Source organism: Mobula birostris, chromosome 27 (assembly GCF_030028105.1).
Source record: "Mobula birostris isolate sMobBir1 chromosome 27, sMobBir1.hap1, whole genome shotgun sequence".
NCBI classification, from domain to species: domain Eukaryota; kingdom Metazoa; phylum Chordata; class Chondrichthyes; order Myliobatiformes; family Myliobatidae; genus Mobula; species Mobula birostris.
Genome location: NC_092396.1, coordinates 33093454 through 33121055, shown reverse-complemented (window position 1 = coordinate 33121055; position 27602 = coordinate 33093454). Strand labels below are relative to the sequence as shown.

The 27602-nt window shown below is 40.9% G+C and overlaps 1 protein-coding gene across 1 annotated transcript in view; it reads right to left on the bottom strand.

The window, feature by feature from the left end:
- Window positions 1-13928: 13928 nt before the first annotated feature.
- sh2d5 (SH2 domain containing 5) overlaps window positions 13929-27602 on the bottom strand; it is a 66443-nt gene continuing 52769 nt past the window's right edge. Inside the window, exons 8-10 of the mRNA XM_072245049.1 lie at window positions 18982-19090; window positions 17471-17630; window positions 13929-17388 (exon numbers count right to left, since the gene is read on the bottom strand). Coding sequence (XP_072101150.1) covers window positions 17197-17388; window positions 17471-17630; window positions 18982-19090 — 461 coding nt within the window. The 3' untranslated portion in view covers window positions 13929-17196. The remainder of the gene's footprint in view (window positions 17389-17470; window positions 17631-18981; window positions 19091-27602) is intronic.

Here is a 27602-nt window from a genome sequence, read left to right as displayed (position 1 = left end):
TTTTTCACATTTGATTACTTATCAGTCTTTATCTGTTCAGGTATAGTTTTTCATAAACTCTATTGTATTTCATTTTTTCTTGTAAGTCACTGCAAGAAAATAAATTGCAAGATAGTATTTGGAAACATATACATACTTTGATAATAAATTTACTTTGAACTTGCACCACTGCAGCTGCTAACTGTTCCAGTGCTCTATCTCAAACTATATGCTTAATTTTTTAAAAATCTGGTTACAGTTGACAATTTATTCTAAATATTGCGCAGATGGATAGAAACTCCTCACCAAAAAATGAAGTGTAGAATTTATTAAACAATGATTTTTATAAAAACTAAATTATTGTTGGTGATTTTAATAGCTATATGATTTTTAAATAAATAATAATTTCCAGATTATTGTGTTATTCAGAGAAAAGAATAAATATTTATCTTTAATTGTTGATCAACAAAATTATTTCAATAAAGTTGGCCAGGGTTAAAATATACTTGTCCTGCATTGATTAATGGTTGCTCCATCTTCTTAAGATGATTATTGCTATATTACATCCAGAAATACATATCTATATATAAAATCAAACATTTTCTTGATCCTTCCTGTTTTCGGAATATAAGAACATAAGTAGGAGTAGATGATACAGCATTATGAACTTGTTTATGATCTTTAGCCACTCTTCCACTTCCCTGTCTGATTGTCATTACCTTAGGTTCTCCAAAAATCTATCTTAGACTTAATGTACTTAATGAAACTATAAGTATAACCTTATTAAGGTAGAGAATTCCAAAGATGCATAATCTTATGAACAAAGAAATCCTTTCTCTGATTAAATATTGACCCCTTACCTTGAGATGATTCTACATCTGAGATGTCGTCCTCTCACCAGAGAAAACATTCTCACGGACCACCCTGTCAGAATCTAATACATTTAAAGAGTTCACTTCTTCTAAACATATCCAAATTATTTACTCTTTTATCAGAGATCAATCTTTTTATCCCAGGAATGTGTCTTCTGTACCTTCACTCTACTGTCTTCAAGGCAAGTATATTCCTTCTTAAATAAGGAACCACAACAGTGTGGAATCATCCAGATATGGTCACACCATAACCCTACATAGATGTAACAAGGCATGCCCATTTTTTATACGTACTGGTGACCTTTACAGAAAAGACCAATATTGAATTTTCTTTCTGAATTACATGCTCTACCTACAGTCTAACTTTCTGTGTATCTTGTAGGAGAACATACTGTACTGTGCAAAAGACTTGAGTACATGCAAAAAAAAATTATAAAGAAAAGATGCTTTCAAAAATAATGAAATTGAGTTTCTAAATATCAAAAAAAAACTATAAAGATTAGTAAATAGTAAAAACTAAATCTAATCCTTATTTGATGTGACGACTCTTTACCTTTAAAACTGGATCAATTCTTTTAGGTACACGGTCATGCAGTTTTATGTGTTAAAAAAACTTGGCTGGTTTCAGAATGTAAGGAGAAAAGTAGGAGTAGATCATACAGCATTATGAACTTGGTTTGATAATACTAAACTAAAAGGTGAGGGTATGGCAGATGTGATGGTTTAACTTTCAAATCATCAATTCTTACACAATGGCAAGAGTGAGCACAGCAACAAGAAATAAGGTGGTCATCCTGCATCAGCAATTTCTCTCCCAAGCAGAAATTTTGCAGCAGGCAAGAGTCTCAAGATATGTTGTCCAAGCTTTTCTGAAAACGCACAAAGAAATGGGCAAGGTTGAGGGACCGAAACACAGTGATTGGTCACAGGAGCTGAGTACAGCAGTCAAGAGATACATCAAATTGATGTCCCTCCTAAATTGGAAGATCTTGGAGCACTTGCCACAGTTCTGCAGATTTTGACTGCCTTGCTTGCTTCTATCCACCCAAGTAAACCCAGACAGACTCAATGATGTTGCAATCAGGACCCTGGAGGCCATACCAATTGTTGCAGAACTCCTTGTTCTGCTTTTTGCTGAGTAGAGTTCTTTATGACCTTAACCATGTACTTGGGGTCATTGTCCTGCTGCAGAATTAGGTTGGGACCGATCAAACATCTCCCTAATGGTATCCAAGATGGATGAGGATCTACTTGTACTTCTCAGCTTTGAGGATTCCATTAATTCCAACCAGATCACCAAATCCATTTGCCTCTTGGGACTTCCGGTAAGATGGCGATAGGTTAATCACTTAAAATTATCGCCCTGTTTCATTTCTTACCTCCGCACTTCTTACCTTCCTTTTTCTACTCCAGACTGATAATTTTTTTTTTGTTCTCCTACCTGCCTGCGAATACGTCTGTCTTACAATGGCCTTCAAGCCCTCTAAAGCTGGGAAAAAAGAAGTCTCTGCGACTGCCTCCGGCTCTGCTGACATTATTGCCATTCTGGATCAGCACCATCAAGAGATTATATCTGAATTTAAGGCTTCCTTCGGTTCGTTGGAGTCAAAATTGGATCAAATCAATTCCAAAGTGGAGGAACATGCCATTCGTCTCTCATCTTGACTCAGAAACCGGAGATTTAAAATGTGGTGCTCAGCAGCTGGAAGCCGTTTGTTCTAATTTGAGTGAGAATAACACCAAGTTATTATCAAAAATAGCTGATCTCAAAGGTCGGAGAAGGAGGCATAATCTACGTATCCTCGGTCTGCCAGAGGCTATCGAAAGCGGAGTTCCAGTTGAATTTTTTTCCTTTATACTTTGTGAGGTTTTTGGGAAAGATACTCTTCCGAATTTACCTGAGTTAGACAGAGCCCACCGTGTTTCGTTCTAAACCCAAGTTGGGCTCCTGGCCACACCCAGTTATGCTTTGTTTTCATCGCTATCAGGTGAAAAACCTTTTGATTATGGAAGCTCGTTGGAGAGGAAAATTGCTTTATCAGGGCCATCCCATTCATATTGTTGAAGATTATGCTCCTCAAGTTTTGAGGTTGCACACCAAATGCAAAAGTGTAATGAAAGAGTTTTACAATCGTGGACTTAGGCCTTCGCTACATTACCCCCCTCATCTTCGAATAACTCTTAGTACTGGGGACAAAAAATGGTTCAACTCCGTTACAGAAGCTCAGGAATTCATTGAAAGTTTCCCTGCTGTTACGACTTCTTCAGACTCGATCTGATTATTTAAAATGGCTGATTACTATTTGTTTTTTTCTTTTTTTTTGTTTACCTTTTAAATTAAATTTTTTAATTACTGAAAATGGTTTATTTCTGTTATAAGAAGTTCAAAAAGTTATCGAAAGTTTCCTTGCCATTGTGATTTCTTCAGACTCAATTATTTTAAATGGCCGATTGCTTTTTTTTCTCTCTGTTTTTTCATATTTTTTGTTTTCCTTTTAAATTTAATTTATAAATTACTGAAATTGGTTTAACTCTGCTATAAGAAGTTCAGAAATTTTTCGAAAGTCTCTTTGCTATGGTGTCTCCTTCAGACTCGATTTGGTTATTTAAAATGGCCGATTGGTAATTTTTTTCCTCTTTTTCCCCCTATTTTCTTTTTAAATTTTATTTTTTTTTAATTACTATTTTTTTTCTTCCATGGGTATGGTAATCTGGATTATTATTTCAAGTTAAGTCTAATACTTTTTGATGGTACTGTTTTCTTTTTATTCTTTATGTACAATTTTAATTCCAAGTGCATAAGCTTTCTGTTTTTTTTAAACTGTTAATTAATCAGAGCTCATGAAGCTATACAGAAACTGGAAGTTGGGGTTAGGGATAGTTTTTTTCTGAAGAACTTGCTGCTGTTCTTTTGTAGCCTTCTTGCTTTGGGTTCTAGGCGGTGGCGGGGGTGGGGGGGGGAGGGTTTCCTAGTGCCAACAATATTTAAACAACCCTTAGTTATTCTTTGTTATTCAGGACTTTTTTTGTCCTGATTTTCTTGTTTTTCTCTTCGCCCCAGAGCTGTTATTAGAATGTTTGTCCATATTTATGCCTACTGCCCTATATGTTTTTTTTATATGACAATGGTTTGCCCATTGAATCTTATAAGCTGGAATGTTAAGGGATTGAACCATCCTGTTAAAAGAAGGAAGGTGTTTTCACATCTCAAGCAGCTCAAAGCTGACATTGCTTTTTTGCAAGAAACACATATTCGTAGTTTTGATAACTCTTGCCTTATGTCTAGGTGGGTGGGACAGCACTTCCATTCTGCTTTTCTGGCTAAAGCCAGGGGAGTTTCAATTCTTATTAACCAGAATGTTCCCTTTGAGATCACCCATGTCTATGACCTCTCCACCTTCACCTTCACCCCATTCCCTTGCCTCCTTTTACAACATGGTTTAAACTAGTTTTATGGTACACAGCCATTTCAACCTTCTGAAGGGAGCTTCAGACTTGATTCCTAAGAGGCACATTTTTGTTAGTGAAAACGATTGATAGCAGTAGTTAGACAGCAATTAAAAAGGATTCCTTGTGGCTTGCCTCAGTGGCCATGTAATGCAAGTCATTGAGACTACTGAAACTGTTAATTTTCAGGTCCTTCTCACTTATTTGTTTTAAATCTCTGCCATTACTTTATTTCTCCTGTTTCATCTTCTATGAAATTAGTATTTACTTTTGCTGCTCCCACAGTGGATTCCGGTTAATTGGGCCATCAGTTAATCGGGGCAGCTGCTCATTTGGCACAACTCTTAGAGTCTTATCGAGAAAATAGCTGGGATTCCCTTTATTTATTTGGGACACTCTGCCCCTTAATTGGGGCAAGAGGTTGTTGCTGAACAGTTTCTAACTAGCATCAGACACGTCACTTGTGTGGCTACCAGCCCTACACTATGTTTGGAGCAGATTGTTTTTAAATAGCATCATTTGTGTGTGCTTGTTCAAAAGCAGTGATTTTTGTCACTGGTGGTTGCTGAGAAATAAGCCATAAGACAATTCAGAACTGTTTTGCTCCTATGGTTTCAAGCATTCAAGCTTGGAGATGCCAGAATTGGCCGGGAGCGAAAGTGAAACGATTTCACTACTTCAACATGTTAGGAACTACAAAGAATTTGAAAATATCAGCAATCATCTTGAATATTACAATGAAAATGAAGATTTGGAGGATGCAATTGTCAAATGCATTGTATGAAAGCAGTCCATTATCCACACTAGGTGTCTGCACTGATTTTGTTCATTTACAGCGTACACTCGATTAATTCTTCTGTCGATAACAATGAGGGACTAATACCCAGCTTTATAGTATGCTAGTAGTACCGATAGTGTTTTAATTTGTTCTCTTCCATTTAAGTACATAATTTGTTACTCAGTTAACCGGTAGTTTATCTTTTTTATACCTTTTTTACTATTTCCATGAAACTTCGACTAATTGGGGTGGTCGCTTAATTAGGCCAAAATATACTGGTCCTTTTGTGTCCCAAATAACCGGAATTGACAGTATTTGTAGAAACTCATTTTAATTTTATTATTTTATTGAGATACAGCGTGGAGAGGCTCTTCGAGACACACCACCCAACAATTCCCCAATTTAACCCTGGCCTAATCATGGGACAATTTACAATGACCAATTAACCTACCAACTGGTATGTCTTTGGACTGTAGGAGGAAACCCATGTGGTCATGGGGAGAATGTTCAGACTCCTTTCAGGCAGGGATTGGATAGAATCTGATTATATATTACTTGCTACTTTGTTCTTGTATTCTGTTCTCTCCCTCTTTATGTATCTTACTGTCATTTTTCAGTAATTTCTACAGTTCATACTATCTGCAGGTCTCTTGTTAATTACAAGCTCACAGCCTTTTCTTTCAGTCTAGTTAGCTACAGACAGCTTTTTTTGCCCATGGAGTGTTTTTATTGCAATGGAACCCTTTAGCTATGAACTTACATAGTCTCAGTGTGCATGAACAGAAATAATCCTGTTCCCATGTTGTTCCAAAAATCTGCTTGCATGTAACTGCAAGGATTCTTTGAATGCTCTGAGTCAAGAGTGACAACAGGGTTGTGAATAATCAGGTTCAATTACAGGCTATAACGAATGGCACATTGTTGAAAGAAAAATGAAAGAGTTATGAGGGAGAGAAGAGATAGACTGATCTGGAGTAGGTTAAAAGGTTGGCACAACATCATGGTCTGAAGGGTTTGTGCAGTGATGTACTGTTCTATCACTGTTCAATGAGCAGGATAGAATTAGTCGATAGGGAATGGAATATATGTTGGAGGTCAAAAACAAGGTCTTCTGGTTTTTCCAATATTTAATTCAGGAGATCATAAAGTATCTGCTTGCCACATGAAAGCAGTACAATTACCTGCACTGCAGTTCAGATAAAAATCAATAGCTTAACAAGAAAAAGTGAGGATCTAACTCAATTTTTTAATTTATAAATTTTTAAAGGGCAAAAGTGAGCAGGTGACAACAATTGCTGTTCAAAAGTGCTGATATAAAGTACTTACATGAAGGAATAAGAGAAAGAAAGACTATTTACAAATGAGATCACAAGATCATTTGCAAGATCAGTCATTCACTTCCAGTCTTCTTTCAAAATTCAAAGTAAAATTTATTATCAAAGTACACATATGTCACCATATACTATCTTGCAATTCATTTTCTTTCAGGCATTCACAGTAATGCAAAGAAATACATTGGAATCAATGATAAGCTGTAAACAAACAATGACTGACAAACAACAAGTGTGCAAAAGAAGACAAACTGTGTATAAATAGATAGATAGATAGAAAGATAGATAACACAATCACTAAATACTGAGACCATGACTTGAAAAGTCCTTGAAAGTGGGACTATAGGTTGTGGAATCATTTAAGAGTTGAGGTGAGTGAAGTTAACCACACATCATTCAGGAGCATCATAGTGTTGCAATTATTTTCTCCCTCAAATATTCTTCCAGTTTAGATTTTAGCTTTATATATTTTATTTGTCCCATGAAGCCTAAAACCTGCACTGCCAGTTCATTATTGAGTCTGTGTTAGTTTAGGTAAATTGCATATTAAATTCTATGAAAAAATATTTAATGATAGATACAGCAGATAACCCTACAACTTATAAAATTATACATACTTTTCAACTTGTTTGACTAATACCAGCTTCCTTAAAAATCAGGCACAGGAATGAGCAATCCGGCATGTTGAGCTTGCTTCATTCGTCATCAAGGTTATAGCTGATCTACCTCAGCTTCATTTTCCTATCCCCATATATCATGATTCCCTTAATATACAGATATTTGTTGATGCAAACACGAGGAAATCTGCAGATGCTGGAATCTCAAGCAACACACATAAAAATTGCTGGTGAACACAGCAGGTCAGGCAGCATCTGTAGGAAGAGGTACCGTCGATGTTTTGGGCCGAGACCCTTCGTCAGGACTAACTGTCCGCCAGAGAAAGCAGGATCTCCCAGTGGCCACACATTTTAATTCCACATCCCATTCCCATTCTGACATGTCTATCCACGGCCTCCTCTACTGTAAAGATGAAGCCACACTCAGGTTGGAGGAACAACACCTTATATGCCGTCTGGGTAGCCTCCAACCTGATGACATTAACATTGACTTCTCAAACTTCCGCTAATGCCCCACCTCCCCCTCGTACCCCATCCGTTATTTATTTATTTATATACGTACATTCTTCTTCTCTCTCTCCTTTTTCTCCCTCTGTTCCTCTCACTATACCCCTTGCCCATCCTCTGGATTCCCCCCTCCCCCTTTCTTTCTCCCTAGGCTTCCTGTCCCATGATCCTCTCATATCCCTTTTGCCAATCACCTGTCCAGCTCTTGGCTCCATCCCTCCCCCTCCTGTCTTCTCCTATTATTTCAGATCTCCCCCTCCCCCATTCAAATCTCTTACTAGCTCTTCCTTCAGTTAGTCCTGACGAAGGGTCTCAGCCCGAAATGTCGACTGTACCTCTTCCTACAGATGCTGCCTGGCCTGCTGCATTCACCAGCAATTTTTATGTGAGATATTTATTGATACCTGTTTTGAATGACTCAACTTTAACTCCTTTCCAGAATAGAGAATTCAAAGAATGTACCATACTCTGAATGAAGAATTTTTCCCTTGTCTCAGTTCTATATGGTGTTCTATTACACCTGTTATACCCTTGGTGAAAAATAGAATGTATTTAACATTAAAGTGAATAATTCTGCCATCCATTCTATTGCTGATCCTCTATTGCCTCTCTCCTTTCCCTATTGCTTACTTTGATAAAAACTTAGTTCTTGGTTACTCTGAGAATATCCTACCAACCTGCATCCAAACTGTCAAGTCTTATAAAAACATTCTGAGTTTCAATGGAATTGCTTCTCTTCTTCAGCAATAGGAAATACAGGCCTAGTCTACTAACTGTACCTGTAACAGCAAACCTACAATCCCTAAAAACAATCTCATGAATGTTTTCAGAACTTCCTCTATAGCAAGACTGTATGCAGTCTTTTGTAGGACACTAAGATTGTGCACAATACCCTATGTGTTGTGTCATCAATCCCCGATACAATTGCAGCAAGACTTCCTCACACCTGTGTTATATTTCTCCCACTCTGAAGGAGTTGCCTGTTAATCACCTGTTGTACCTGCAAGTTGACTTTTGTGTAAGGACACCCAGGTTTCTTTGAATATCAATGCAGCTTCCAATACATTTGCATTTAAATTTGGAGTAAAATATATAGAGCAAAGAGCAGTTTTGTGTGGTAGGAACTGTAACAAATTTATATGGAACTTTTCAGGAGCTCATGATGTTGTAAAATACTTTATCAACAACCAATCACTTTATAAAATGCAGTCACTGCTGCAATGCAGAGTGCACAGTAGCTAATTTGAATACAGAAAACCCCTATAAATAACATTATAATAATTATCTATTTTTTTTAATATTTGGTTCAAAGAAATGTCCTAGTGGACCACAAACTTGTTGTAGGAGTTGGAGGCTTGTATACCTCGGAGACCCGGAGTGATATGTTGGTTGGAGTCAAAGCCATGTGCTTTTGCTCTTGGTAGGGTCATCCATGCCGAACAGGTGAAAGGGTAGAGGCCAAACTAAGAGTGATGAGATTGCCGAGAAAACACCTCTGATCTGGGGCAGCATCTAATTAATTTGCTTGTTTATTTTGGCTTGTTTCTTAAAGATGTGCTGGGTGCGTCCCGGCTACCGCTGCACCACTGCATGCTTCACAGCCCGGAGGTTGGGGAGCACTGCTCTAGTTTACACTTAAATTGCAATTGTCCTTGATTGCATTCAATTAATTCTCCAAGACTTTGCAGGTGTCCAATTAAATATCCTTGGACTTCAGTCTCTTATTAGAATAGTTACTTGTTAGCTTGTAATTAGTATGCGGTTTTATCAACTGGGCCCAGATTCTTTCATGCCCTGGTTTGTGTTTAAAGGGGCAGTGCTAATCCTTTGTTTGCTCCTGATCCTTGCCGAGTGAAATCCTTGAGTTATTACCAGTTATCCAAGACCTTGTAAGTTCTATTGGTTTGCTTTGTACCTTTTGTTAATAAAATTCCTAGTATTGTTTAGCCCTTCTGAGTCTCTGTGTGATCCTGTGCTTGGGTCCAAAGATGCAGCACGAGACAATCTGTAGATGTGACGACCTAATGTAAATTACAGAGGAGGAGATGTTTGATATCTTGAGGCAAGTTAGGGTGGATAAATCCCCAGTGCCTGACAAAGTGTTCCCTTGGACCCTGGGAGGCCAGTGCAGGAATTGCAGGAGTCCTAGCAGATATTTAAAACATCATTAGCCACAGGTGAAGTGCCAGAGTGCTGGAGGATAGCTAATGCTGTTCCATTGTTTAAGAATAAACCGAGAAAATATAGGTTACTGACGCTGACATCTGTAGTGAGAAAGTTATTGGAAACTATTCTAAGGGACTGGGTATGTAAGTATTTGGATAGACAGGGACTGATTAGGGATAGTTAACATGGCTTTGTGTGTGCTAAGTCATGCCTAACCAATCTTGTGGTGTTTTTTTTTGAAGAAGTTATCAGGAAATTTGAAGGCAAGGCAGTGGATGTCTACACAGACTTCAAGGCCATTGACAAGGTCCCACATGGAAGGTTGGTTGCTTTGTATTCAAAATGAGGTAATAAATTGGGTTAGGCATTGGCTTCATGGAAGTTGCCAGATAGTAGATGTAGATAGTTGCCTTTCTGGCTGGATGATTGTGACTAGAAGTGTGCTTCAGGGATCAGTGATGGGTCTGATGTTGTTTGTTATCTATATCGGAGGTTCCCAAACTTTTTTATGCTATGGAGCCTTGCCATTAACTGAGGGGTCTGTGAGCCCCAGGTTGAGAACTCCTGAATGATATGGATGATAACGTGGTACATAGGATCAGCAAATTTGCAGATGACATGACGGCTGAGGGTGTAGTGAACAGGATAGTAAACTATCAAAGTTTGCAGCGGGATATGCACCAGCTGCAGGAACTCAGCACGTCAGGCAGCAGAAATGGAAAAGAGTTGACAGTTAATGTTTTGTACCAAGAACCTTCATCTGGACTGAAAAGGAAGGGGGAAGGTGCCAGAATAAAAAGGAGTGGGGAGGGGAAAGAGGCTAGCTGTAAGGTGATGGGTGAAGGGCTGGAGAAGAGAGTGAACAACAGGAGAAAGGGAAGGAGGAGGGGACCCAGGGGAAGTAATAGGCAGGTGAGAAGAAGTGAAATAAACATGGAACAGTCTGCATAGTGCAGGCACTTTGGCCCATGATGTTATGATGACCAATGTTAACCTACTCCATGATCAATCTAACCTTTCTTACATCCACATGATAATCAAAGAGTCCCTAATTTGAAATGTCCCCACTGTCTCAGCCTCTGTCACTGCATCCAGTAATACGTTCTAGGCGCCTACTGTTTTCTGTTTTAAATAAAAAACCTATACATATTTCCAACATCTACCCTAAACTTTCCTCCACTTCCATTAAATGGATCTCCTCTAGTATTAGCCATTACCAGTGTGTGTAATAGGTGCTGATTTTCCAGTCTATGCCTCTCAATATCTTGTACACCTCTATCAAATCGCTTTCCATTCTTCTTCACTCCAAAGAGAAGAGCCCTAGATTGCTCATCCTTGCTTCATAAGACATTGAACCTCAAAGCATTGAACCTAATCCTGAATTAACTAAGGCCAAAACACTTCTTAACCACCCTGTTGATTATGCTTGGCAACTTCAAAGAAACTTTGGACTTCCTCCACTACTGAAAACAATGCCATTAACCTGGTACTCTATCTTCAAGTTAAGTCTTCCAAATGTACCACTTCACACTTTTCTGGATTGAACTCCAAATGTCACTTTTTGGTCTAACTCTTGTTTATATCCCGTTGTAACGTACGACAACCATCTACACTATCCATAACACCTCCAACCTTTGTGCCATCTGCAAACTTACTAACCTACCCATCCACTTCCTCATCTAACTCACTTATTAAAAATCACAAAGAGTAGGAATCCCAGAACTGATCCCTCCAGAACACCATTAGTCACTGACATCCAACCAGAAGTCGCTCCATCTACTATTACCCTCTACCTTGTGTGAAGGCCAATTCTGAATCCATGCATCCAAGTTTCATGGATCCCATGCCTTTTGACTTCTGAATGAGCTTGCCATGAGGCAACTTGTGAAATGCCTTACTAAAGTCCATATATAACTATATCCACTGCTCTACCTCCATCGATTTGTCACTTCCTCAAAGCCTCACTTAGGCACCTAAGACATGACCTGTCACAAAGACTATCCTTAAGACTATGCTTCTCCAAATGCTTATAAATTCTGTTCCTAAGAATCTTCTCCAATGGTTCACCCACCACTGACATAAGACACATATGCCATCCTCCAGTCCTCTGGTACCACTCCTAGGGCCAGGGAGGATGCAAAGATCATCAATGTCTGAGCAGCCTCTTCCTTCAATTTATGTAGTAACTGGGGGTCTGTCCCATCTGGTTCCAGGGATGTAGCTATCATAATGTTTTTCAGAAGGTTCAACATCACCTCCTACTTTTCATCTACAGCATATTAACCTGGTCTACAAACACCTCATATTCGTTAAAGTCCCTCTCCCTGGTGAATGCACTAAGTATTCATTAAGGCCCTCACATATCTCTTTCAAATCCAAGCAGATTATTCCTGAATAATCCTATCCTCACTGTCCTCATTCTCTTGTTTTTCATGTATGTGTAGAAAATCTTGAGGTTTTCCTTAGTCTTATTCACCAAGGCTTTCTTGTGTCCCCTTTAGCTCTCCTAAGGGTTCTTGGAGATTTATTTTGTAATAAAATTCATTCTCAAAATATCTTGAACTCACCAGGCAAACAATGTACTTTTCTGAGCAATATCTTGGCAACTACAATTGTTTGTTAGGCAGTACACAATTAAGTAAGACAATCGAACAAAGGTGAGCCAAAAATAGAAATGAAACAGTAGAATGTGTTGTATTTATGTCCAATGTGGTCAGTAAAGTGATTGAAAAACAAAATGCCTGAAATGTGCAAATAACACTCAAAAAGGAAATGGTCAGAAAAGAAAGGATGTCAACATTAACTTATCTTTCTCTGTTGGATGCTGACCCACCAGCTGTGCACCTTTAGTATTATATAACAATATTCATATCAGGTGCTTTTGTTCTTTTATAGTCTTGATGCAGAGTAGTTATTTAAATAACATAAAAAAACTAGTATCTAACAAAAGATTCAGTATTTTGCTTTAAATTTATACACTCTGATAGAAATATAGGTATTCAAAAGACTGTAATTATACCGAAGAGTAGCAACTACTGAGCTTCTTGCACTCAGCTATCTTAGAAGAATAAGAATAACCGTATTCAAGGTAGCACTGAGGACTTAAGATGAACGTATTAAGAATTTGTATTCAAGTATGCATTGCGTTGAGTAAGTGTAAATGTGCTGTATAATGCTTAAGAAGCATAAGCAAGTATAACTGCAATAAAACATTAAATTTTTAAAACTCAATTTAAAACAATTGATATTTGAAGATACAGCAAAGAGCCATGTAATATAATTGTTCTGAAATATTATGTCTATAAAGACGATGATCGGTTTCTCAATGTATATGTGATTTATTTGACATAAATCAAGTTCTTGTCTATAATTTATCTCGTGAGTGTGCAAACCCACAGATAGTAAATCAGTGGATATCAAGGACAGTGTGCAGCGCAACAAACAGTTGCTTAAAAAAAGGACATGGTAAAAATCAGAAATAGGGTTTGAAGGAAGAATGATTCCCCTCTCTGAGGGATCTGGAATCAGAATCTCAGAATAAGAAGTGTATCATTTAGCAATGAGAAGAATTTCTTAATCCAAAGGGTAGTGAATCTTTAGAATGTTCTATGCAACAGGACTGTGGAGGCGCAATCACTGTTATTTTAACATGAATCAAAGAATATGGTGATTGTGAGGAAATAGTGTTGAGATACAAACTCCAGGCATGATCTTTGTGAATTGCAGAGAAGATTCTTAAAGGCCAGATGGCATACTGCTACTCCTAGTTCATATGCTCTTAAATTTTAATAATTATATTTCTTATTCAGATGCTATTTGAAATCTTCTTGTAGACCTACTAAGAAGAACTGACACCTACACAGCACCATAGAGTGGAGAATGGATGTTTAACTCCTTGCTTTGTATTGAACTGGTGCAACCTAACAATGGGGGATTCTGCGCATGCAGTAGGTAGTTTTCTTTGGTAAGAAAAAGAGCCCAGATAAAGTGAAGTAGCGCAGATAGTGTAGGTGGTGGATAATGTGAAGGTGTATGTAAAAGAAATTAGTGGTAACAAAGCCACTAATCTACCACTAGGTTCACTGAAAGTTTATTTCCCACTCTGTCGACTACAGATGGTTTGCATAATCAGGGAAGGGAAAAAAGGATGTCAATAGATGAACTGCACTATTTTCAATACTCTCATCATTCACTCACAGTAAAACTGATATGCACCAAAGTCACTGTTCATATCTCTTTATTATACAATTTTCCATGACTACTATATAAAATATACACAACTTTAAAATATAAAATGTATAGTTATAACACACAAGTACATATCTTAAGTCAAATAGCAAAATACAGCACTTTTTTTGACACACTCAAATGTTTTAGGAACAGTTTCTTCCCCTCCACCATCAGATTTCTGAATGGTCTATGAACAATACCTCAGTATTTTGCTCGCTTTCTCAACTATTTATTTATTTTTTATATTTCTTATTGCAAATTGTAGTAATTTGTGTATTGCACTGTACTGCTGCTGCAAAGCAACAAATTTCACGACAAATGTCAATGATAATAAACCGGATTCCGATTTTCTCTGAAATCACACGGTCAGCCAAAAATAGTGAGGAACAATTAGCCCACAGTATCCTGGGTCTTTATGAGCAAACATTTAAAAAGCAAACAATTCAGATGACTTTATACTTGTACATCAATACTGTATTTATATTAGGAATCGTAATACATAAACTAAAATTAATGTCATAATTTTAGTGAAAGCAAAATGAACAAGAGTATTTATTGCTTGACCAGCTTTACCAAAACTGATTTTCATTGCAAAATAACTTCATTGTAGCCATTTAAAACTAACAAGTACTTTGCTAATATAGAAATTAAATTGAAATATTATTATTAATATTACTGGCTTTTATATATGTATGCATACTTGACAAGGCTGTTCAATGCTCCTTATTTGGCCACATGTTTAATTATTAATAACGTGAAGTTGCAATCAATCTGTTGGGGGAGCTCGGTGGCTAGAGCAGCATTTTTGAGGGGAAAGGAATTTTTGACATTTGACAATACTGATGCACGGTTTCGATATGAAACATCAACAGCTTCTTTCCAACGTTCAACGTACATTTATCAAAGTATGTGCGCATTATACAACCTTGACATTTGTCTCCTTACGGGCAGATACAAGACAAGGTAACCCATGCAGATATTGCTTGAGCTGCTGAATTCCTCTAGCAGGTGGTCGTTGCCTCAGATTCAGCATCTGCTACCTCTTGCGTCTCCAGTAATCTAAAGTTTACTGGAACATTTTAGAATTTTTATTCATGTTTTTGAGGAAAAACATTAGAAAATTAAATTATTATTTCTGTCCTTTAAATGCACAAAACATTGAAAATATTCCATTTGGACACTGCTCATGTGGGAACACAACCTGTGCTGTGAAATCCATTGATCTTTTTCAGTTTTGTCTCATGACAAACAGACAACAAAAGGACACAGGAGCAAATATCCCATCTTTTTAAACAAAAGACAGTTAATACAGTGGATTCTGGTTTATCAAGGTAGCCACTTCTCTGACAGAACAAAAATAAACCAAGAAAATTGGTGGGATTTCCTTTATTTAATTGGCCACTATACCACTTAATTGGGGCAGGAGGCTGCTGGTGAACAATTTGTAACTAGCTTCAGTCACATGTGGTCAATAGACACTACACCATGCTTAGAGCAAATAGCCTTTAAATAGCGCCACTTGCCTGTGTTTGTGTTCAAAAAGCTGTAATTTTTGTCACTGATAATTAGTGAGTATTAAACAGTAAGATAATTCAGAACTATTTTGCTCACTGTGGTTTCAAGCACTCAGGCTTGCAGATGCCAGAAATGGTCGGAAGTGAAAATGAAATGATTTTACTACTTCAGTGACTCAGGAGTTGCAAAGAATTTGAGATATTGACCATCATCTTGATTTTTACAATGGAAGCGAAGATTTGGAGGATGCACTTGAAAGAATTGTTTGAAGGTTGTCCTTTATCTGCACTAGGTGTCTGTGCTGAGTTTGTTCATTTAGACAATCTGTTCTGTATTTCATTTAAATACATAATTTCAAGGTCAAGTTTATGTTTATTTGTCATTCAACCATCCATGAAAACACCCAAATGAAAGTGTGTCACTCTGGGGCCAAGGTACAAAACACGGTGCTAACAGTCATTCACAGCACAAGGAACATATAGGATATATAAGACAACAATAAAACATAGTCACACACAAAGAAATATATAGTCCAAGTCTCTGAATCCATGAATGTTAATACATGCAGTCAAACATAATCTATCTTATCTTCTGCCAAGCAAATACTGAAGAGCAGCACCAAGTCCAGCATGGACACCATGCCTCCTGCACTCCAGTGAAGTACACTGACTTCAATGCCTCTCTCATGAGTGGCTGCAAACAGGCGACACTTGTGTTTGAGGCCTAATCCTCACTACGACTGAGGCCACACAGCTGCCTGCTGTTCACCAATAAAACAGTGAATCAGACTTGCAGTATTCCACATTACCAATGTCCAACAATGTCGTCCAATCAAAAGAAAAGTGAGTAAGACACTCACTCGCTATTAGACTGCACCCTGCCTTTATCCGTACACCAACCTGATACAGGCAACAGTGTGATCCCCACCAGGTCCAGCTCCTTCGGTTCCTCTGCTGATGAGCAACTAACTCACTGATGGCGTCGACCAGCCATACTTGAAGTTCTTAATATACAGCAGGGTCTTTCAATTATAACAAATATTTTAAAAAGGCAATAGCACCTTCAGTTAGCCCCATAGAAGCAGCTGCATCTGAGCATCCCACCATTTTAATTTGTTATTCAGTTAAATGGCAGTTTGTCTTTTTTATTCCTTTTTAACTATTTCTATGAAACTTCAGCTAATTGGGGCAACCACTTAAGTGGGCAAAATGTACTGGTCCCAATGTAGTCCAATTAACCAGAATCCACAGTATTTATTAAGATGAAGCTGAGAAGCCTTCTACTGATAGTGAAATATATGAGAGGGTCAAAACACCTAGCCCACATTACATTACATTGTGGGGAATCTGCAACATTATTTTATGATTATGAAAGAAATACTTTCTATCAATTGAATTGCTTTATACTAATCTGATTATAACTGTTGCTATCAATGTCTATTTGTAGTGAAATAAAGCAACATCTTTATCTTACCTCATCATGTCAACTCAGTCAGGCTTTGGAAAGATTGATAAAATACATGTAAAGGTACAGATATCCAGTTAAAGTCATAAGCAAGTACAATTATTACAGCATGCTACTGTATAAAGTGTCACTCTAGAACAGCTGCAAAAGTGAATAACATTACTAAAAGTCAAGAAGCTGTCTGTGGCAAATTCAAGTTTATTGACGGCTGAAACATTGTGCACATCATAATCTGCAGGGAGTCTTTTGTTATGACCAGCAGAAACTAACACTTATAACTTATGGATGATTTACTCTGTGGTCTGAAGCAACCTCCCTTCAGGTTTGGTTTGGGCTGGGGACAAGCCATCATATTCCATAGAATCCTGCTCTTCATAACAATGGTTTATCCTTGAAGCACTTAAGCAACAAAATAGACCATCATCAATTGTTGTGTAATGTTCTATCAGGGCTCTTAAGCTGGGGAATTCTGTGTTCAGATGCTGAAAGACATCAAGCACACATTATGAATATTAAAAAATTACCATAGCAAGAATGTTAAGAATTTTTTAAATGTAATCTTACCTCAAGATAATATTTGCCTTCATCATTTTTCCAAATCATGTAGTTTATTACACCAAACGGGGTCCGCATCATTAGTGTCCAGCACTTCAGAGGGCCAGGATTCACCCAAAGTAAGAAAGCTCCCAGAACATCACGTTTTAAAAGTTCTATAGCACAATCCCTTTACCAAAAATAGAAAAAGATATTTGTGAAAAACAAACTCATTAAAGAGTAAAAAATTGCATTGGCAACAGTAAGACCTATAGTTGGTGGCAACAGTAAGTGGAAGAGGACCCACAAGGGAATAGGAGATAACCAACGGTTTACAGGCAGTAGGTGGTGGCAGCAAAGTCTGCAACCAGCTCCAGCAGGGAGAAGCTAATGACCAGCAAGACAGATTATCCAACTCAGCAACTAGCAGAGTTGGAGCTGATGCCATGATTCAGAAAGTGACAGGTGTTGGGGGACATGACTAATTCATAACTAAGAGCAGATAATTTGCCTATTAACTTGGGGACATAAAAGCACACCAAATAGGAGGTATTCCTAACCAGAGCAAGTGGGTGGACAAGTCAGTGATGGGTGAAAGAGATAGCATCTTATAGTTAGTTCTATTTCCCATGTTAATCCTTTTGCAAATTCAGCTGACAACTTAGTGTCACCTTTGCCCCATGCTATGCCATCTACCAGCTTCTAACAGAGCAGAAAGGGATGAAAATGTGTTGACAAGTAAAAATAAGTTGAGGAGTAGAAGAGATACATTGGCAGAGAAAAAAAAATCAAGAGTAACATGAAAACAAGAAATAAAGAAAAGACCAATCCTTAAAAATTGATGGCAATTTTCATACAAGGCCTCTTCAGCTTTTATTGTGTTGGGAAAAAAGAACACATGATTATTTGAACTAGAAATGTACCATCTGATATACTGAGCACAAGTAAAAGATGAAAATGTGTCCCTGTCCTTATCTGAAATAGATCAGCAATTTTTTTTTATCATACTCCCCATAAGCATCTTGTTAGGCAAACTCAGAATTGGTTATGAGATCACCAGAGAACATTAGGTAAACATTAGGTACTGTAATCTTCCTGTTTGGGGTAAACAGATGTTTCAACTAATCACAAACAAGAGAAAATCTACAGATGCTGGAAATCCAAGCACTACACACAAAATGCTGGAGGAACTCAGCAGGCCAGGCAGCAGCCTTTGATTCCTTTAAGAATTGATTAATATTAGCATCAAATGTACTAGATAACTGAAGATCCATAAGCCCCTGTGTAGAAAATTTCAAAGATTTGCAAGCTTTTAAATTGGAAAGAAAGTATTTGTCACCCAGGGGAACAACTTCTAGGTATATATTTCTCAGAATTTTGTATGCTTTAATGAAATCTCACTTATTGTTCCAGTGAACTTAAGATCGATCCTGTTCCATTTCTCCAAAGAACTCTCCTAAGAATCAATCTAATTACCATTATTTTGTTGAAGATGTTAATTTTCAAAAGAATTACCAAGGAAATCTCACTGACAAACTAACCTGGGTATCCCAGCACTGGCCCAGACAGTGTCCATTAGGAGTTCTTCATGCTGTAGTGGAGCAAGTGCTTTCCAAGATTCCAGGAGTTCATCTCCCCACCTGCAACTGTCTGTGAAAGATATAATAATTAACCTTTTGGGCACACTGGCAATACTTCAACTATTCATGACATTTATTTCAAGTATAATTTTGATTTTAAAAAAATGAACATTCTATAATCATACAAAATGCTGGAGGAACTCAGCAGGCCAGGCAGCATCTATGGAAAAGAGTACAGACGGCATTTCAGACCGAGACGTCCTGCTGAAGGGTCTCGGCCCAAAATGTCGACTGTACTCTTTTCCATAGATGCTGCCTGGCCTGCTGAGTTCCTTCAGCCTTGTCTGTGCATGGCTTTGTATTTCCAGCATCAGCAGATTTTCTCGTTTGTTTTTTAATCAGTTATTCAGCAAAAACAAGAAAACCTGCAGATGCTGGAAATCCAAAGCAACACACACAATGCATCAGTCTTCACTGAGAAAGACATCAGCAGTATACTGGACACTCAAGGGTGGCAGGGAAGAGAAGTGTGCGCAGTCACAATTACGACAGAGAAAGTACTCAGGAAGCTGAATAGCCGAAAGGTAGATAAATCTCCCGGACCAGATGGAATGCACCCGCGTGTTCTGAAGGAAGTAGCTGTGGAGATTGCGGAGGCATTAGCGATGATCTTTCAAAAGTCGATTGATTCTGGCATGGTTCCGGAGGACTGGAAGATTGCAAATGTCACTCCACTATTTAAGAAGGGGGCAAGGAAGCAAAAAGGAAATTATAGACCTGTTAGCTTGACCTCGGTGGTTGGGAAGTTGTTGGAGTCAATTGTCAAGGATGAGGTTACAGAGTACCTGGAGGCATATGACAAGGTAGGCAGAACTCAGCATGGATTCCTTAAAGGAAAATCCTGCCTGACAAACCTATTACAATTTTTTGAGGAAATTACCAGTAAGCTAGACAAGGGAGATGCAGTGGATGTTGTATATTTGGATTTTCAGAAGGCCTTTGACAAGGTGCCACACATGAGGCTACTTAACAAGATAAGAACCCATGGAATTACGGGGAAGTTACATATGTGGATAGAGCGTTGGCTGATTGGCAGTAAACAGAGAGTGGGAATAAAGGGATCCTATTCTGGTTGGCTGCCGGTTACCAGTGGTGTTCCACAGGGGTCCGTATTGGGGCCGCTTCTTTTTACATTGTACATCAATGATTTGGATTATGGAATAGATGGCTTTGTGGCTAAGATTGCTGACGATACGAAGATAGGTGGAGGGGCCGGTAGTGCTGAGGAAATGGAGAGTCTGCAGAGAGACTTGGATAGATTGGAAGAATGGGCAAAGAAGTGGCAAATGAAATACAATGTTGGAAAGTGTATGGTTATGCACTTTGGCAGAAGAAATAAATGGGTAGACTATTATTTAAATGGGGAAAGAATTCAAAGTTCTGAGATGCAAGGGGACTTGGGAGTCCTCGTACAGGATACCCTTAAGGTTAACCTCCAGGTTGAGTCGTAGTGAAGAAGGCGAATGCAATGTTGGCATTCATTTCAAGAGGAATAGAGTATAGGAGCAGGGATGTGATGTTGAGGCTCTATAAGGTGCTGGTGAGACCTCACTTGGAGTACTGTGGGCAGTTTTGGTCTCCTTATTTAAGAAAGGATGTGCTGACATTGGAGAGGGTACAGAGAAGATTCACTAGAATGATTCCGGGAATGAGAGGGTTAACATATGTGGAACGTTTGTCCGCTCTTGGACTGTATTCCTTGGAGTTTAAAAGAATAAGGGGGGACCTCATAGAAACATTTCGAATGTTGAAAGGCATGGACAGGGTGGATGTGGCAAAGTTGTTTCCCATGATGGGGGAGTCTAGTACAAGAGGGCATGACTTAAGGATTGAAGGGTGCCCATTCAGAACAGAAATGCAAAGACATTTTTTTAGTCAGAGGGTGGTGAATCTATGGAATTTGTTGCCACGGGCAGCAGTGGAGGCCAAGTCATTGGGTGTATTTAAGGCAGAGATTGATAGGTATCTGAATAGCCAGGGCATCAAAGGTTATGGTGAGAAGGCGGGGGAGTGGGACTAAATGGGAGAATGGATCAACTCATGATAAAATGGTGGAGCAGACTCGATGGGCCGAATGGCTGACTTCTGCTCCTTTGTCTTATGGTCTAAAATGCTGGAGGAACTCAGCAGGCCAGGCAGCATTTATGGAAAAGAATATACAGACGTTTCTGGCCCTTCACCAGTTATTCAGTAAAGTATGTTGAAAGAACACCAACTTGAACCAGAATTGGGCATATTAAAATTACAATATTAACCCTAGCTTTATGCCAAGCTCAGTTTGAAAACCATTTGAAGGATACTACATGCTGCTTATTTCACTTCAATATTCCTTGAATTAAACTGTTTTAAGTGCTGAGTATGAGAGAAATTTGCAGTTCAGACCTCATCCAATATCTCAACAAAAAAGTGATAGATTAGCCTTTTAAAGCCTTCTGCTTCTTTCTTTCTCAATAAAAGAACCAACCAGTTCCACTCCACTACCACCCTCCTATATCTGGCAAAACTGGTCCTCATCCTCATCAATTTCTACTTCAGCTCTTCCCACTTTCGCTAGACTCAAGGGATAGTCATGGGCATCTGCATGGGTCCACATTATGCCTGTCTTTTTGTTGGCTAAGTAGAATAGTCCATGTACTAACGTTTCCCAGGTAATGCTTCCCAACTCTTCCTCCGCTACATTGATGACTATGCTGATCTCATCAATATCATCAGCATCCTCCAACTTCCATCCTGTCCTTAAATTCATTTGGTCCATTACTGACACCTCCTCCCCACCCCCACCCCCTCGATCTCTCTGTCTCCATCTCTGGAGCAAAATGTCGACCGACATCTTTTATAAACCAACTGATTCACACAGCTATCTTGACTATATCTCTTCCCTTTTCTCAGTTCCTTCATCTCTGCCACATCTGTTCCCATGATGAGGCTTTGCTTTCCAGAGCATCAGAGATGTCGCCATTCTTCATAGAATGGGGTTTCCCTTCCTCCACCATCGATGCTGTCTTCAATCACATCTCCTTCATTTCCCAAGTATCCCCAGTTATTCCATCTTCCCGCCGTCTTAATAGACAGAGTTCCTCTTGTCCTTATCTACTACATGCAATTAACACATTATTTTCTGCAACTTCCGCCATCTCCAAAGGGATTAAACACATTTTAACTTCCCCTCCACTCTCCATTTTCCACATGGATCGCACCTTCCGTGATTCCCTTGTCCATTTGTTCTCCTCCCCCCCCCCCATTAATATCTCTCTTGGCACATATCCTTGCAAGTATAGTGCTACACCTGCGCAATCACCTCCTTCCTCTTCTCCATTCAGGGCCCTGAACAGTCCTTCTGGTGGGCAATCTTTCACCCACAAATCTGCTGTGGTTGTTTATTGTATCCAGTGGTCCTAATGTGGTCTCCTCAACATTGGAGAAAACTGCCATAAATTGGGGGACCGCTTCGTCAAGCAGCTCCACTCCGTCTACCTAAAGCAGAACTTGCTGGTGGCCAAATATTTTAATTCCAATTCCCATTCCCATTTTGACATGTCGATCCTCTTGTGCCATGATGAGGCCACCCTCAGGGTGGAGCAGCAACACCTTATGTTCCGTTTGGGTAGCCTCCAACCTAATGGCATGAATATCTATTTCTCCTTCTGGTAACAATAAAAATCCCTCTCCCTTCCCACTTCTTTTATTCCCCATTCTGGCCTCTTACCTCTTCTCACCTGCCTATTAGCTTCCCCTGATGCCGCTCTTCCTTCCCGTTCTCCTTTGGTCCACTCTGCTCTCTAGCCCTTTACCTTTCCCACCCACCTGGTTTCACCTATCATTTACTAGTTGTCCTCCTTCCCCTTCCCACACCTTTTTATTCTGGGATCTTCCCCCTTCCTTCCCAGCCCTGAAGAAGAAACTCAGCCAGAAACCTCAACTGTTTGTTATATTTCCATGGATGCTGTCTGACCTGCTGATTTCCTCCAGTGTTTTATGTGTGTTGCTCTGGTAGATTTATATATTCAATAACCAAAAACCTGAACACTTTTCTATGTTCAGAATATAGTGGCTTGCTGCAAAATTGAAAAGCATTATTTCTCTATTATTGGAGGCACTGAAGATTAAATAGGATAGATACTTTATCCTCTGAAATGCATATAAACACATTGGATAATATTGCTCAAGCTAAATCTCTTGAATTTGTTTATAAAGTAACATTATTCCATTTGAACTAAACTAAGCACAATGTCAGAAATGCTTAATATCTACAATGGAAAAAAAGGACTTCAATGTTTTGCATGTACTGCGCAAATATTTTGATGAAGTGTCATGGAAGGGACTCCACGGTCTCCCAAATCCTGTTAATACATGTATAGGACATAAAAGAATATGAAACACGAAAAGTATTCAAAGACACACTTTAACACCCTAGAAAAAGGAGTTCTTCACATCTAGCAGGCAATCGCTTTATTTACAAAATTTGCCACAATTATGGTGTATATCTAGTTGTGATTCCAACGCAGGTTCTAGTCAAGACAGTAATGCATCTTGTTAATTTAAAATTCGGTTAAAGGAGTAGGGGCATTTGGGGGCCAGAGAGGGGAATCCTCTTCTGCCATGATGAGGCAGATTGTACGAGTAAGAACTTATAGTCTGTCCAGGTAGTCTCCAACCTGATGGTATGAACATCAATTTCTCCAAATTTCGGTAATTTTCCCCCTCCCCTTTCCCTCTTCTTCAATTCCCCACTCTGGCCCACTCTTATATCTTCTCAACTGCCAGTCACCTCTCACTGGTGCTCACCTTCCTTCCTTTCATCCCATGGTCCACTCTCCTCTCCTGTCAGATTCTTCTCCAGCCCTTAACCTTTTCCAACTACTACCTCCCAGCTTCTTACTTCATCTATCTGGTATCACCAATCACCTTCTAGCTTGTACTCCATTCCCTCCCTCCACCTTCTTATTCTGGCATCTCCCTGCTTCATTTCCAGCCCTGATGAAGGGTACCAGCCTGAAATATTGACTATTTGTTCATTTCCATAAATACTGCCTGACCTGCTGAGTTCCTCCATCATTTTGTGTGTGTTGCTCTGGATTTCCAGCATCTGCAGAATCTCTGTTACAGAGAACTTGAAGGTTTGGTTTCACAGTCTAGTACTGGGTCTGCTCAATGGAGTCATCTGAGTGTAAACAGGACCTCGATTATGAGGACATTGGCCTGGATCAGAATGCTGATATTGGGTGCTTGTATCTGTATGAACCATTCTGGGGAGTCAGCATTGGCATTGACATTCCAGTGACTTGAGGTGCCTGTGCTAAGTTCAAACCTCAGTAATAAACAAAATACAGTGATCATGCTGTTCAATAGACTGTGATCTTTGTGTCAGGTTTGAGATTTGAGCTGCAGCCTTTTTCCTCATATAGTCAAAAGCTATGCAAGCATATTAAAATAATGTTAAATTTTTTTTTATTTCAAAATATACTTTATTCAAAAATAAATATATACAATAAACCATTCAATAACTTTTCATCCTTTACATACGTTTCCATTATACTCAGTAAAATACCCGTGTTTATAGCCACCCAAGTGGCACTCCAGTAGTTCAGCTTAGCATCTCATTGTTGAGGGGTATACTCCCCGCCCACCGACCCCTCCCACTCCCACGGGTGGAGAAACCTATACTGTGGTCCTTCCCCACCGGGCCCTTGCGGTGGCTGCACCAAGTTTCAGTGCGTCCCTCAGCACGTACTCCTGCAGCCGAGAGTGTACCGTTAGTGAGATCTGGCGATGAGGCATTTTGCCAGATGAACTGGACAGTCTGCTCAGGGAACCACCCCACTGTGTCCATCACGTCCTTCTCCTGCAGTGCCTGCAGGACACTTCGTGCCGACCACTGCCTGATGGCCTTGTGGTCAAAGGCGTTCTCCTGGAAGAACTTTGCTACGTGGGATAGGTATGCCGGCAACGACCAGCTGACTGGGGCGTTGCGCGGGAGTGGGGCCAGACCCATCCTTCGTAGCCAGGGCGACAAGTAGAACCTGGGCACATAGTGGTACTTGGTGCCCACATACCTGGGCTCTACACACAACCTGATGCAGCCACATACGAAGCTGGCCATCAGGGTGAGGGCGACATTGGGGACGTTCTTGCCCCCGTTGTCCAGGGACTTGTGCATGGCGGTCCGTCTCACCCGCTCCATCTTGGATCCCCAGACGAATCTGAAGACAGCTCGGGTGATTTCCGAGCTGTAGGAGCGGGGGACGGGCCAGACCTGCGCCAAGTACAGCAGCCCTGAGAGCACCTCACACCTGATGACCAGGTTCTTGCCCGTTATCGACAGGGAGCGCCCTCCCCACAGTCCCAGTTTCTGTTTCACCTTGGCAGTCCGCTCCTGCCAGTTCTTGTTGCACGCCTCAGCCCCTCCGAACCAGATCCCCAACACCTTCACGTGGTCAGACCTGATGGTGAAGGGGACGCTGGATCGGTCGGGCCAGTTGCCAAAGAGCATGGCTTCGCTCTTTGTGCGGTTGACCCTGGCCCCCGACGCTAGCTCGAACTGTTCGCAGGTGCCAATCAACCTGCGAACTGACCTCGGATCAGAGCAGAAGACGGTGACGTCGTCCATGTACAGGGAGGTTTTCACTTGGGTCCCTCCACTGCCTGGCAGCGTCACCCCTCTTATGCCCCCATCCCTCCTGATGGCTTCCACAAAGGGTTCTATGCAGCAGACAAACAAGACAGGGGAGAGGGGGCAGCCCTGCCTGACTCCAGACCTGATGGGGAAGCTGTCTGTTTCCCACCCGTTGACCTGGACTGCACTACGGATGTCTGTGTAGAGCAGTCTGATCCAATTCCGGATTCCCTCCCCAAATCTCATTTTGGAGAGCACGTCCGCCATGTACGTGTGCGATATCCTGTCGAAGGCTTTCTCCTGGTCCAAGCTGACCAGGCAGGCGTCCACCCCCCTGTCCTGCACGTAGGCGATGGTGTCCCTCAGCAGCGCGAGGCTGTCTGAGATCTTCCTGCCCGGTACAGCACAGGTTTGGTCCGGGTGGATCACCTGTCCCAGAGCAGACTTGACCCTGTTGGCGATAGCCTTGGACAGGATCTTGTAGTCCACATTCAGGAGAGAGATGGGTCTCCAATTCCTAATGTCCTCCCTTTCCCCCTTCTGCTTGTAGATGAGGGTGATGATGCCCTTCCTCATGGACTCAGACATACTGCCGGCCAGAAGCATAGCGTTGTACACTTCCGGCAGGTCTGGGCCCATCCAGTTCCACAGAGCCGAGTACAACTCAGCCGGTAAGCCGTCGCTTCCAGGAGTCTTACCCGACCCAAAGGAACGGATGGAGCCTGTCAGCTCGTCCAGGGTCAGTGGCTGATCCAGACTCTCCCGCTTGCCGTCGTCTAAGACCTGCGTGATAGACGACAGGAAGTTGCGGGAGGCTGTGGATTCTGTGGCCTTTTCCTCGTACAGACCGGCATAGAAGGACTTGCAGATCCTCAGTATGTCGGTCTGCGAGGATGCGACTGAGCCGTCCTCTTCCTTAAGGTTGTGGATCACAGAGCTCCCCCTGTGCACCTTTTGGAAGAAGAAGCGTGAGCACGTCTCGTCCTGCTCCACGGTTTGGACCCTTGATCGGAAGATGATCTTGGAGGATTCAGCGGCGAGGTGCTGGGCTTGCCGGCCCTTCACCTCTCGCAGTTCCTCCCTGACATCCACCCCCTTCGACTGCAGAAGGAGAAGTTGCTGCAACTCTGTCTGGAGTTTACGCAGTTCCCTCTGCTCCTGCCTTGCCTTCTGAATACCCTTGCGGATGAAGAACCTCTTAATGTTCTCCTTGGTGGCTTCCCACCAGTGAACCGGGGAATCAAAGAAGGCTTTCAAGGTTCTGCAACCTGTGTACTCCCTCTCTAGTTCCTCGATGTTCTCTGGGGTCAGCAGCTTTACGTTCAGCTTCCACGTCCCCCTGCCTGCCTTCTGGTCCTCCCGTAAGTGACAGGTGGCTCTCAGAAGGCAGTGGTCAGAGAAGAACACCGGCGTGACGTCGGTGGACCTGACCGTGAGGGACTCAGACAGGAAGAGGAAGTCGATCCGGGAGCGGGCTGAGCCGTCCGATCGTGTCCAGGTGGCTTGCGGCTGTGCTCCACCTGTGGGGGTGCCAAAGGCGTCGCGCAGCTTGGCTGTCTTCACCATTTCCCTCAGGAGTCTAGAGGTACTGTCTAGCCTGCCGTCGGCACTGCCGGGTCCTCCAGCCGCATCAATGGTGCAATTGAAGTCTCCGGCCAGAACGACCGGCTGGGTCGTCACCAGCAGCTGTGGGAGCTGCTCGAAGACGGCCAGCCGCTCGCTCCGCACGGGGGAGGCGTACATGTTGATCAGCCGGAGCGGAGTGCCCCGGTATTTCACGTCTGCTACCAGGAGGCGCCCCGCAACCACCTCTTTAACTTGGGTGATTGAGAAGTTGCCTCCCCGCAGCAGAATCCCCAGGCCGGAAGCGCGACAATCGTTGCCCCCCGACCACACCGACAAACCTTTT